General features: G+C 38.6%; 1 protein-coding gene across 3 annotated transcripts in view; it reads right to left on the bottom strand.

Annotated features, from left to right (window-relative positions):
- Nucleotides 1-14,785, bottom strand: part of PHF10 (PHD finger protein 10) — a 123,664-nt gene that overhangs the window by 71,084 nt on the left and 37,795 nt on the right. For 2 of the 3 annotated variants that reach the window (XM_053710996.1, XM_053710998.1), the window contains exons 6-10: nt 14,175-14,228; nt 13,929-14,078; nt 11,377-11,486; nt 9,081-9,240; nt 2,489-2,647 (exon numbers count right to left, since the gene is read on the bottom strand). In XM_053710996.1, coding sequence (XP_053566971.1) covers nt 2,489-2,647; nt 9,081-9,240; nt 11,377-11,486; nt 13,929-14,078; nt 14,175-14,228 — 633 coding nt within the window. The remainder of the gene's footprint in view (nt 1-2,488; nt 2,648-9,080; nt 9,241-11,376; nt 11,487-13,928; nt 14,079-14,174; nt 14,229-14,785) is intronic. The other variant, XM_053710997.1, reaches the window with a different exon arrangement.

Here is a 14,785-nt window from a genome sequence, read left to right as displayed (position 1 = left end):
TTTGCATGTATTGAGTCTATCTCATATATTAGTTTCACCTTTTACGTTGTATTAGTGAAATAAATGAACTTTTGCACGATATTCTAATTTTTCGAGTTTCACCTGTATATAATTATTTTTTTTTTATAATCCATTTCAGTCAACGTTTCATCATTACTATTAGATGCCTTTACCAAGACATATAAACATACACATGGTTGGACTGAATATTAGTTTAGTGTTCTATAAAATGTTCTAAGCTGAAATTCAATTATTTGTTTGTTTTACTATATAAGTAAATGTTTGCAAGCTATCACTGGAAACTATTAATGACCCGTGTGTATATGATTCACCTATAGATGACAAGGATATTTGTATTGCTTAACACACTGAATCTGGGCACTATTTTTTTATGAAATAAATTACATAGCATCAGGGCAGAGGGTTTCTATCAGTTCACTAGACTGACAAAATGTGACATACAGTAGAACAAGGAGCTAGTAACAAGTAAGTCCTAAGGACCTGATGATTAAAAAAAAAACTTGCCGCCATGGAGAGAAATCACACAAAATCTTTCAGATTATGTTTTAGACCTTATATTGTAATATAGGAGTCTCTTGTTTACATACAGAGCCCTACATAGTGAGATAACCATCTGTCAAGGTTAACTTTGTGTTTGTAAAAGTCTTTGAGGGACCTCGTAGTACTTACAAGACTTCTTAGATACCCTCACGTGAGCGGAGAGCTTTAGACCATCGGGCTCTAAGCGAGTTTTATCAGTTATTTTTTACTACCCTGAATGTACTAGTAAATTAATGCATCACTTGTCTCTTTAAAGTGACATGAAACCAGCCATTTTTCTTTCATAATTCAGATAGAGCATACAATTTTAACCAACTTTATATTATCTAATTAGCTTAGTTCTCTTGGTATCCTTGAAAACCAGACCTAGGTAGGCTTAAAAGCTGGAAGCTAGTTGCTCATTGGTGGCTGCACATATATGCCTCTTGTTATTGGCTTAAAAGTGTGTTCAGCTTGCTAATCGGTAGTGCACTGCTGCTTCTTCAACAAGGGATACCAAGAGAATGAAGCAAAATTGATAAAAGAAACAAACTTGAAAGTGGTTTTAAGATTGTATGCTCTATCTGAATCATGAAGGGAAAAATTGGAGTTTTATGCCCCTTTAAGCTACATTTTAATTCCCAGAAGCTTTTTCTTGATGTTTGAAAACATGAGACAAACATGAATGAGTTGAGCATACATATTCAACATTTGTCATGGACAAAGATTATCTTCATTATATCTCATGGCATAATACTTGAGAGCACAGGAGATACCACCATAATGGACTATTAGACTTCACAAATAAAAAAAAAAAAATCACTTTAGAACTGTACTGCACAATTCAGTTCAAATTAAAATGTGGCACCTGCATACAAAGCACTATGTATTTACCGTGTTACCTCAAGTGCATATTTCCTATATCTACAGTTAAAAAAAAAAACGAACAACCTTTCCTGTGTTTATGAAGCAATGTACTAGTGTAATGAACCTCTTTTCTACATATACAGGTACAAAACCCTTTATCCAAACTTGATTGGCTTTCAGAATATTTGTGTATTCCCCTCTCTACAGCTTAGAGAGAGGGGACCCAAGTGTAAACAAAAATATCATGTCATTTAGGCAATATTTACATGTCATAATACAGCTTATACATGCAACATAATGGTAGTATTATAACTTTTTATATATACTTTTGTATACATAGTACCATCAGGAAAATAGTATAGTCCTGTAATCAGAAATATACACTAGCATTTGTATTTTTTGCACACACAAAAAACAAACTTATGACCTAAGCAGAGAAAACTGAATTAGTGGTGGGGAAAAGGCTAAGTTTTAATTACTGTATTAAAAAAAAATATTAAATTAAAAAAAGTTTGTATTTCAGAATAATTCTGGATTTTGGAATTCCGAATATGGGGATTTGTACCTGTACCACTCTGTACTTAGCTTTTCTTTCCAAATATAAAACTAGGGTTATAAACAAAAACAAAAAATTACATTACTAACTTCATAACTTCAGTGCTGTCAGAAATAAATAATTACACATATGGGTGCCCAGGTAAAAAAACGTTGCAAGTTACTAAGAGGACATTTTAAACACTGAGTTGGTGTTTCAGGATGAAATGGGAATTTCACAAAGTCTGGGTACAGGAAAAATACACTCCATAGAAAAAAGGAATTTAAACTAAAACGAGGGGGAAAAAAATGAGGAAAAAAAAAAAAAAAATGAAGGAAATAGGAAGAGAAATGCAGATGGACCTTGAAAGGAGAAGAAAAAAAAAATGAATGGGAAGTAGGATCCACAAATATTTACCCCATAAATAAAAAAAATAAATAATAATAATAATAATAGGAAAAAAAAATTAGAATGAAAGATAGTTTCAAGGGGAAAAAAAAAATGTTGGTCAGTAAAGAAGCTGAGTCAGGGGCTTTTTTCTTCTACCTTGTACCCGGAGACCGATTTGGACTGTACAGAACGTTTGGTGCTCTCCTTTTTTGGGGTGCTTTTTTCTTTTGTTTTTGTTTTTGCTTGTAGCGTCTCATCCTTGTTCTTGTTTTCCTTTTGGATTTCACCATCCGACACATTCCCAGAGGAGCTGCCCTTTAGTCAGAAAAATTGTGTTAATCCGTGATGGAAATAGTAGAGAAACATATAAACCCCCAATTTGCATGGAAAAAATTATGAAGGAAAGTAATAATGTGGAATTTCTCTAAATGATTTCATGTTTTAGAGCATTTTATTGTTGCATTATTGTTGCTCATAAATGTTTTTAACCCCTGAAAAGAAATTAAAAACACATGGATAAAGTTATCTCTAGAGCAGCAATGCACAAGTGGGACTTTCAAGGGGTTTATACACAGTAATATGGAAGCAACATTGCAATTATAAAACACTCTACCACAATTTCAATATTTAAAATATTTGAACTTCTGAAAATAGCACCCACAGGGAAGTACTGAAGTAAGTGTTATTAAGTGAAAATATCCATATATGCAGTAAAAATACCCTTGTCCTCAAGCACATGCCAACACAGGTCATACAATTCATAGCAGATGAAGTTCAAGTCATGAAATACACTAGTTTCCATCAAAACGAATAAGCAGAGCAGTGCTAACTAAATCCAAGTATTATATCAGATCTGATATACCAGAGCTGCCTGACTTTACCCATTCTATCCAACTAAGCAAGATAAGATTCATATGATTCTATCACAGCACCAACACATTTTCCATCTTACATGAGCAACAAACATACAATCCCAACATCCATGTTCACAACTCATAGTTCCTAAACCCCACTTAAAGGGACAGTCTAGTATAAATTAAACTTTCATTATTCAGATAGGACTTTTCATTTTAATCAACTTTCCAATTTACTTTTACCATCAAATTTGCTTTTTTCTCTTGGTATTCTTAGTTTAAACTAAACCTAGACAGACTTATATGCTAAACAAAGAGACAGAAAGTACACGTGGGCCATATAGATAACACTGTGTTCAGGCACGGGGTAATTTAATATTTAGCACAAAACAATGCTAAATTTAAGACATTAGATAATAAACAGTCACAGTCATGTGATCATGGGGCTGGAAGAAGGTTCCTAGATACAAGGTAATCAGAGGTAAAAAGTATATTAATATAATTGTGTTGGTTATGCAAAACTGGGTGATGGGTAATAAAGGGATTATCTATCTTTTAAAACAATAACAATTCTATGGTAGACTGTCCCTTTAAAGGGATAAGAAAGTAAAAATTAATCTTGTATGATTCAGACAGAACATGTCATTTTAAGACACTTTTAAATTCTATTTTCAAATGGGCTTCATTCTCTTTGTACCCCTTGTTGAAGAAGAATATGCAGTCGCATATATCCTACACTAGTGGCAGATAGCTGCTGATTGGTGCCTGCACAAACTTGTCTCTTGTGATTAGCTAACTAGATGTGTTCAGCTAGCTGCCAGTAGTGCAATGCTGTCCCATCAGCAATGGATAAAAAGAGAATGAAGTAAATTGGAAAGTTGTTTAAAATTGTATGTTTTATTCGAATCACAGAAGAAATTGTTGGAGTTTCCTCTCCCTTTAAGAGTTTTAAAACTTCAGGCATACTTATTTTGTTCATCAGTACAGTACTATTTTAAGCTCTCTCATGTTTGCTTTATATTGAGTAATAAACAGGGTATTTACTTATACTTGTTTTCTGGGTAATTATTTCATTATTTAAATATTGGTTTACTGACTGTACATCTCATTGTCTTTAATAAATAAATATGAATGATAAACTTTTCTTTCACTCATGGTTAGTGTTTGGCTGAAGCCATTTATTGTCAATCAACTGTGTTTACTCTTTTTAAATCATAATGACAACAGAAACTACCCAAATGACCCTGATCAAAAGTTTACATACCCTGGTGATTTTGGCCTGATAACAGTTGACACATACCCCAGTTTTTAATACCGTGTATTGCCCCCTTTAACATCAATGACAGCTTGAAGTCTTTTGTGGTATTTGTGGATGAGGCTCTTTATCTTCTCAGATGGTAAAGCTGCCCATTCTTCCTGGCAAAAAGCCTCCAGTTCCTGTAAATTCTTGGGCTGTCTTGCATGAACTGCATGTTTGAGATCTCCCCAGAGTGGCTCAATGATATTGAGGTCAGGAGACTGAGATGGCCACTCCAGAACCTTCACTTTATTCTACTGTAGCCAATGACAGGTCGACTTGGCCTTGTGTTTAGGATCATTGTCATGTTGGAATGTCCAAGTACGTCCCATGCGCAGCTTCCGGGCTGATGAATGCAAATTTTCCTCCAGTATTTTATGATAACATACTGCATTCATCTTTCCATCAATTCTGACCAAATTTCCTGTGCCTTTGTAGCTCACACATCCCCAAAACATCAGCGATCCACCTCCGTGTTTCACAGTAGGAATGGTGTACCTTTTATCATAGGCCTTGTTGACTCCTCTCCAAATGTAGCTGTGACGGATAACCAGGCTACCCCGACTGGGTAGCTCCACCAAACGGGTCCTGCTTCCTCCCTGGTGACTGCAGCTATGTAGCTGGCAAGTGACAACAGCCTGTAGCCACCCCTGATGCCCGACAGCACCAGTATTCAGGGTCCCACCCTGTGGTAGACTCCAGCTACCCAGACTGGGTAGCTCTGCCTGAGGGTCCTTCCTCTGCCTGGAACAAGCTGCTATGTAGCCCAGGAAAGTGATTTTAGCTGGAGCCCACCCAAATAACTAGACATACTAGCATTCAGCTCTGCCGCTGGGTAGAGAGACCGACTGTCTCCTCTCCCTGTTCCTGGCTCTGGGGAGAGAGACCGACTGTCTCCTCTCCCAGTAAGGGGTTCTGTGTAAGGGGAGGGAGGACGACTAACTCCACTCCCAGGGGATGGCTCTGCCTCTGGGAAGAGAGACCGACTGTCTCCTCTCCCTGCTCCTGGCTCTGCCGCTGGGGGGAGAGACCGACTGTCCCCTTTCCCGGGAAGGGGTTCTGCTGCTGGGGAGAGTTATCAACATCAGTCTCTCCCTGCAAGGGGTTTTGTGTAAGGGGAGGGAGGACGACTACTGCCTCTCCCTGGTTTACCAGAGCTGCTGCAGGGGCTGGGCAGAGGCCGATGGCTCTCTGCCCTGTTGCCAGTGCTTCTGCTAGGGTGGCTCCCTTGTCCAAGTCCATAAGCTCGGGGCCAGGCTGCTGATCTGTATCTAGCAGCTCGTCGTCGCTTATGCTCTGTTGCCACTTCTGAGGCCAACCTCCATGATTCCCAGACTGCTGTATCATAGCTCCCTGCAGTCTCTGTGGCATGTTGTTGAACGCAATCTGGCATTTTTTTGTATCTCTGTTTCATCTCCAATTGATGGCCACATATATAATCCAAATGGGCTTGCAACCAGGGTACCCCTGAGAGACTCAGCAGGCTCCCTCGGTACTCACAAATGTCCTCAAGTCTCCACTCCTCATGACTCCCAAAATCTGGGTCCTCTGCCATTAGTTCAAATAGTAATCCAGGGCCGCCGTAGCCAAAGCCCTCTGTGGGGACACCATCACCCAGCCATGGCCACACTTGCATAGCATACCATCGGAGGGCCCTGTAGCTGTCATCCAGAACCATCTCATCCTGGACCAGTCCATCCAATTCAGACAGCCATTCCTCCCTGGGCTGTCCTCCCAGGCAAGGTACTCGTAACTTCTACTGGAGCCAGTAATCTTCGTCATCAGGGGGGAGGGTTGTTACTCGATAGCCCTGCTCTTGTTGAAGAGCCTCCCTCCAGAGTCGCCAGGGAACAAGGTCTCTTTGTGCCAGCAGGTCCCAATACCAACTAGGACTGTCCAGCTGGGCCAGCGCCTCCTGTACTCTCCTTATTAGCTTGGTTCCCATAGTTAACGGCTACTGTGGCATGTCTCCTCTGTCAGCAGAAACTGTGTGAAAGAAGCAGATCCCACCACTGCCAGCCAATGTGACGGATACCCTGGCTACCCCGACTGGGTAGCTCCGCCAAACGGGTCCTGCTTCCTCCCTGCCGACTGCAGCTATGTAGCTGGCAAGTGACCACAGCCTGTAGCCAACCCTGATGCCCGACAGCACCAGTATTCAGGGTCCCACCCTGTGGCAGACTCCAGCTACCCAGACTAGGTAGCTCTGCCTGAGGGTCCTTCCTCTGCCTGGAACAGGCTGCTATGTAGCCCAGGAAAGTGATTTTAGCTGGAGCCCACCAAATAACTAGACATACTAGCATTCAGGTGAAACAGGAACTCTCTTTATTGTAAAACATACACTCCTTATATACAGACAGCTCATCTTGACAATTTTTCCGCCATTCCCGCCCCTCCAGACTGACCAGCACCTCCATAGCAGCCACAGTCCCACAGAATCCCAGTGCCTAATGGTGGCGTTTTCGGGGTAATCCTGGTAGAGCGGTGTCATTTTAGAGCTCTCGTTCCCCAGATGACACAAAAATCCAAAACTCAGCGTGATTCGTTACTGGGGACCGGAGTTACAGTCTGTTGAAGTTATGGGGTTAGGGGTGTCCAAAACCCCAGGTTCCCAAAGGAGCTCCCCTCCGATAATTCCACCAGCTCTTGTCCTCCCTAGGGGCTACCAATCCCCAAAAGAGCGGAGCTCTGGGGCAAAAGACTGCTGGAGCGTCCAGGGGTAAAGTTAGCGGGTGTCCTGCTGTCCTGTGGCCGACCGGGAATTCCAGAAGCCCGGCCAGCCTAGGAGGGTTTTCCCTGTCATAGACCAGCTCTTCTCTTAAGTTTAGAACACAAAAACAAGCCAACAAAAAGCAAACAAAAAGCTTAGAGTGATTGTGGTTGCTCTGAGGAGCCCAAAACCACTGAGAAACAACAGGGGTGAGGTTGTAGGGGTTTAGCCCCTGCAGCCCCGTATCTGTGACAGTAACCTTTATGGTTGTGGCCAAAAAGCTAAATTTTGGTCTCATCACTCCAAATGACTTTGTGCCAGAACGTTTGAGGCTTGTCTCTGTGCTGTTTGGCGTATTGTAAGTGGGATACTGTGTGGCATTTGCGTAGTAATGGCTTTCTTCTTGCATCCCAAACAATTTTCCTGGCAGTTGTGGCTGAAATTTTAGTTGGTCTACCTGACCGTGGTTTGGTTTCAACAGAACCCCTCATTTTCCACTTCTTGATTAGAGTTTGAACACTGCTGATTGGCATTCTCAATTCCTTGGATATCTTTTTATATCCCTTTCCTGTTTTATACAGTTCAACTACCTTTTCCCGCAGATCCTTTGACAATTCTTTTGCTTTCCCCATGACTCAGAATCCAGAAATATTAGTGCAGCACTGGATGAAAGATGCAAGGGTCTGTCAGAAGTCCAGAAACTCATTGACCTTTTATACACACACACACACACACACTAATTGCAAGCAAACAGATCACAGGTGAGGGTGGTTACCTTTAATAGCCATTTAAACCCCTTTGTGTCAACTTGTGTGCATGTTATCAGGCCAAAATCACCAGGGTATATAAACTTTTGATCAGGGTCGTTTGGGTAGTTTATGTTGTCATTATGATTTAAAAACAGTAAACACAGTTGATTGACAATAAATGGCTTCAGCCAAACACTAACCATGAGTGAAAGAAAAGTTTTTGCGTTATTCATATTCTCTGAATAAAGGCCAAGAAATCAAATTTTCTGAGCTGTAAATTCACAGCTAATCTGGCTACATATCTTTCCCTAATAGTCTTTAGCTGATAACAACCGCAAATCGATGTATCTTAAAACTAACACAATGTCCATGGCTAGCCTTGTTATTTATAGGCTCAAGCACAGATTGGTTCCTCCAAATAAGGCAAGTTGTGGGTGGAGTTTGGCTATCACGAAACAATTGCAGCAAAGACGTTGATTTGTTTGAAAAAAAAAAAAAACATTTAGACTTGGCTTATATGTTATTCTGTAGCAATACAACAGTACTAACTTGTAATTACAAGGTGTTTACTGTCCCTTTAAACAAACATATATGCTGCATCCTAATCCAGACATTGGCTTTTGGAGGTCTCTTGCCCTATTGATGTTAACATAGGGTATTTTACAACTTATTTTTCTACTTAAATACATACACGTAATTATTACTGCTACTTTTATTACCTAGATATATATCCATAAAATGTGCTAAGAATAGTTCATCACAAAGGCCGTGGGATCCTTTCCTACAAATTAGTTTATTGTTTGTTTGTTTGTTTTTAAATAAAATGGTACTTATACTTTTTACCCCATGACACAAGCCGTGTTAGGGGAGCTGAGATTGGAGGGTTTTTATATACAACCCCATCCAGGTCCCGTCTCCATTTACAGCAGGCACTTTCCAGGACTAAGACATCACCACACACACTCACGGCAATGCCCCTGAACATACCAAATCCCCCCAATGGGGCCTAAAATAAGCAGATGTGGGGGGATAGCAGACTCAAAATCTAAATAAGCCCTTGACGACACAGTAACATATCAATGCCTTTCACCTGCTCCCTCTCAACTGATAGGTGAGAAATAGTGCAGTTCAGTCTTACAGAGGATCCTTTGATTTTTTTCTTATCCACGCGTCCCTCGTCAAGATCATCTGAATCTCCTTCGCTGTCCATAGCAAGTACTTCAGGGTCCATAGGATCTAGAGGAGGTTCGTATAAGGCAGTGTTCAATGGCAAATAGCGGAGTTCATTTGGGGAATACCTAAAAGCAAATGAATAAACAATATCAGCAACAGAATTTAAAAAATAAACACAAATAAAGAAAATGAACATCCTTGTTTCGAATGAAAAATCTAATAATCATTTTACATGATGAAAAGAGCTGCAAAAGGAAAAATTTTTTTTTTTTTTTTTTTTTTTGCAAAACTTGCTTGCTCTATCCGAATCATGAAAGTTACATTTTGAGCATAAGGGAATCCGTGTTGAAAACGGATACTTGAAATAAAAAATTGGGGCACTGTGTAGATCATTTGCATATTCTTTCCCAGATGCCTCCGCTGTAGTATAAAAAAAAAATGATAGTTCAGGTTTTCTGTGGGGGATGAGCAGATGGCTATACGATATACTGAGAGCTATTTGATTTAGCAAAATGCAGCATTAGTTAAAGTATTATGTAGGTTATGTTAACCTGTAAAGAAATACCCAACCAGACCTTGGAGATCTTGTTAATTAAAAGGGACAGTAAACTATGTGCAGAATTATTATTTAACATGACAACTTATTTATTTATTTTCACTCAAACGCATATGTCCCCCAAAAGTATACTTGCCTCTGCTGTGAAGCCGTCCTCTTCAGCATGGCTACTTTTACAAACAAGGCTCACTGTCTAATCACAGCGAGTCCGATGATTAGACAGTGAGCCTATGATGCGCTGTTTGAATAAGCAGCCGTGTTGAAGAGGTTTTACAGTAGAGGCAAGTATACTTTGGGGGGAAATATTTGTTTAACGAGCGAAAATAAAACATAAGGCTATCGTCCTGTTACATAATTCTGCACATAACACACAACATTTTCCCCAACATTTACTGTCACTTTAAGATCTTTTATGCACACCCCTGGTACACACCTTTTTCTCTGTTTAATCTAAACTAGGGCATTTCAATTGATCTTGCTTTGCTAAACAAAAACAAATGTTTCAAACTTGTTGAGCTCTCTTTTGGTCTCCCACTGAGGGTGTATAATGCAGCATGCAATAATTACATTTAAACAACTTGTATAGGGCTGCACAATTAATCGTGGATGCGGTTTTAAACCACGATTAATTGCTGTGGTTTAAAAACTGCGAGAGTATGCAATTAATTTTTTCTTTAAAAAATCCTCAGATTGTCCTGAAAAGAGAGGCGGAGAGGGAGGATGAGAGGCGGACCAGAGAATGCTGCAAAACTGCCATTTTGGAAGAGATTGAAGTGTGTGTGGGAGTCATCTGGGAGTGGTGTGGGGGTGGTCAAGCAATGGGACAGCTCAAAGTTGTGAGCAATAAAGTGAGTATTGTACAAATACTTTAAAGTGCCTGACTTTTTTTTTTTTTTTACTTCTTTTGTGGTTTGTATTTTATGCTCCAAGAGTGTATTGGACATTGAGAAACATGTACAGTAAGATTATGTAGTGTTAAATAAATGTTTTATTGAAAAATTAAGGTGTTATAGTAATTTTTAATAAAATCGCAATCGCGTTTTTTTTTAAAAAAAGCGATTTTTTTTCCTTCACCCATATCGCCCAGCCCTAAACTTGTAACTATGATCTTTATAACACACTACATTGTTTTCCCTACATGTGCTTTCTGCTAAAGCATTTCAGACACCAATAATTGTGATTAGCAGCCAGAATGCTATCAATTTATTTTACAAAATTATATGTCGGACAAGAATACTTAAAACGGAGACACTAATAGTTGCCCCATCATGTGCCCCTCCCCCAACAGTGGCTTCCCACCACCACTCTGCCCAGGTACAGCAGCAGCTCCAGCCAGCCCCCCGTGACATGCCCAATTCCGCCCATGACACGCCCAATCCGCCCAGTCCCACCCTCCCATCGAGGCCACGCCCACACACCACCTGTGGGCCTCCTAAAAGTGCCCCCCCTTCCGAAGGCAGATAAAAAGTAGATATAAGGGAATGGGAAAAAAGTCATTCTTAAGAAAAACAAAAAAATACTCATCCCCCAATATCTCTCTACTAGAATAAATTCCCTGTACATATGTATATATGCATTTATAAATATTTCTTTCAGTAAATATATCACTAATCATCAATCAATAAAGGGACACAAACATGAGGTTACTCTGGATTATGAACATGTGATTGCATACTAATATTCAAACAGTATATGCAGTAAATACCTTTTGTAGTACTCCTGAAACTGCCCAGGTATGAGAGAAACTGGATAAGGGCTCACTTTTGTCACCCCAGTTGGTAGAATTTTGTACTTTCCCTGAGGCACCTGTATAATCTTTTTAACCACAAGAAAAAAGAAACAAATTAAGACTAGTATAGTAAACACCTTGAAGTTTTATTATAAAAGGTTTAGTTATACATTGTAAAACAACTTTATAATATTCTTTATTTTGCCACCTTTTCATGTAATTTAGCTCTGAATGTGTGGCTTTTCTAATTCTCAAACCAAAAAAAGCACACGGCAGACATATCAAGGGTAGCCCTGCTACATATCCATCTCTAAATGGCTTTCTTTACCTGATAAGAACTGCAAAATAATGCACTTTATACTAACATTATGATCGTAGCTAGCTTTTTCAGCTGCAGACTCAAGCCCAGATTTGCTCCTCAAAATAAGGCAAATGGTGGGTCAAAAAGAATTGCAGTAAACAAGGTGTTCATTTAATTTAACAATGTTTAGAATTGTCTATAGCAACTCCACAAAAAGGTTGTGTAATTAACAAGATCGTTTACTACCAAATATTCTAGTTGAAATTTGATAAATAATTTTATATCAAGACTATGAAACTAAAACAGTCAAAATAGTAGAAATGTATTAATCTTGTAGTGCAAACAAAAATATGTTTTATTGCTTTTTAATGCTATCATATTTTATAGCATAAACTGCTTTAGGCCAGCTTTATTTATGGCTACAGTATTTTAGAAGAGACCCCCACACACACACACTTCTTTTTTTTCTTATTTCTACATCTACACAACCCAGTAGCTCTCTTAGATTAAGTAAGGAGACACAACATGCCGAGCTTATATTAAAATACAAAGGAAGTAGCCTGTAATATGTTACCAGTTTTTGATTATATCGTTGTAGCACAATATGCATCTCCTTTTCTTAATAGTTTGGTTTAGGGTCCAAAAGTGGCCCTATATTACAGTTCGCCTCCAGCTACTATATATGCCATTACTTTGGAGCCCAAAAGCAGCTTCTTATATCAAAGGAGGTTTAAACATTAACTTATCAATGTAGAATAAAAAAAAAAAAAAAAAAAAAAAGGAGGTTTATCATCTGCAACACAGATTCCCCATAATACTAGGAGGTCCAAAAGTGGTCTCAAGTGCTATCTAGAAGGTACGCAGTATTATGGGCGAGTCATATTCACGCTATGTATATCTTTGTGTTCAAAACTCATCTTATTGTTCTATAATATACAATTATTGGTTTATATTGGTTGTACACCTTGCAATGATTTGTCCTTGTAGCATATACTGCAATATTTTTTTTCATGTACGATTTTAACTGAACCTCAAAAATATAAAAAATAAATAAAAAAAAAACCTAAAAGGATACAAATAAAAACATAATAAAAGAATAAAAAGGGAGTTGCTCTGTGTCAATAAAAAAATTAATAATACATTTAAAAAGCAGCATTCATAAAATATATATATGAAGAATCAGCCAACCAGCTCTCGCATAAATAGGGGCACTTTTTAGAGAGAGATAAAAGACACTAGTTATGAGGACTGTATAGGCTCCAGCAGGCAATCTCTGAGCAGCAACTAGATTTACTAAACTAGTAAACTACTAATGCTTCCTTACTATACACACAAATTACGGTCTTTCCAAAGGTTGTTCAAAAGGGTCACTACAATCAATATTTATTTGCTCTATAAATTAATCTGAAAATTAAAAACTTAATATTATAGAATCCTGATTTGTGTTGCTGTATAAATACACTCGCCAGATAGACTAGGGGACCGATTTATCAAGCTCCATATGGAGCTTGGTGCCCGATTCGGCATGAGCCTTCGGGCTCGCGGGAAACAGAAGTTATGAAGCAGCAGTCTAAAGACCGCTGCTCCATAACTTGTCCGCCTGCTCTGAGGTCGCAGACAGAAATCAACCCGATCGAGTTGATTGGCCGCGAATCTGCAGGGGGCGGCATTGCACCGGCAGTTCACAAGAACTGCTGGTGCAATAATAAATGCTGACAGTGTATGATGTCGGCATTTATCGATTTGGGGCGGACATGATGCCCTACATCGTATCATGTCCGCTCGCACTATGATAAATCTACCCCCATAGCTCAAATACTGTGTAACCTATGTTGCAACTGCTGACTCAGCTACATAGCTCATTTACAGCTAGGCGTTAATTCGACAAAATCAAAAGGAGATAAAATGACCATACTCACCACTGTTTTCAAATTGTTTTTACTGGCCCCTCAATGCAGAGTCTGGAATGCTTTTATTTCTTTTGTATTTTAAACAAACACACAACAGCTAACTGTACTTGTCTTACACACCCCGGAAAACCAAAACTTGCTACCTATGTTTTCTAAAATGCAAATTAAATAACTGATTTAGGCAATTTGCAGCACCATTAGTTTTTTTGTCTTCTCTAGGAATTGTGGGATAAGCACATTTTTATTACACAAAAGTAAGGCGGCGTCTTATTGCAAAAAACGTGTAAAGCATCACCCTGGAAGCAATCAGATCTTACGTGTGTTTGTAAATCAAAATAAGCTCGCCTCTCTTCCATTCTCTCACGGTTTAAGTTGCTATTAAACTCTGCAGCTTTCTTGGCAGCTTTTTTGATGTACTCCGGAACTTTGCTAAGCTCGACCTTCTGTGTGTTTTGTTGTTGCATTTGCTGAAAAACAGAGTGGTTCTTGTTAAAAGCTCTGTTCTACTCACGCAGTCAAATGTATAAATATATTGAATAAATGTTCAGTAAAACAGTGTTTACTTTTTCTGTTTCATCCTGATCACATACTTCATTCTGAATCTCTCCAGTAGTTATCTGTTATGAAAAAATATTAGTATAAAAAAACAGTTTCTGCTTTTGATTTTAAAAATACTTAGCTGACAAAATTATTACCAGGATGTGTGACTTTAAATGGACACTTTTATATATCCTTAAGACAGGGCTTTATTTTAATAAAATATAAACCTCTGAAAAGTTGAATTTTTCCTTTTAAAACAAAACAGGCAGACACACTGTTTAAAAGTGATGCCAGCAATAGAGAAACTTTTCAAATGGTTAAGAAAAAGTCCTCTCAAATTATAGCATATTGGACTATGTTAATAAAGCCTGTCTTGGAGATACAATGGTGTCCTTTTAACAATGAGTTTCTCTACAGCCTACTACAATCCTCGCTAAAACAAGACAATTATAAAACAATGCAAACTTTCTATTATATTCTTTAAGATTATATTCACAAGCATTAGCAATATAACAAGGCACACATTTTACATATTCAACCGTTAAACAAATATATACTAGGAAAGAGATCCCAAATTAATTTTTGGAAAAAAACCCCAAAAAAACCTTAGTAAAGATTCTTTATGAAGAAACGT

The sequence above is a fragment of the Bombina bombina genome, chromosome 4 (genome assembly GCF_027579735.1).
Source record: "Bombina bombina isolate aBomBom1 chromosome 4, aBomBom1.pri, whole genome shotgun sequence".
In the NCBI taxonomy this organism is placed as follows: Eukaryota; Metazoa; Chordata; class Amphibia; order Anura; family Bombinatoridae; genus Bombina; species Bombina bombina.
This window is presented reverse-complemented; position numbering and strand designations above follow the sequence as displayed.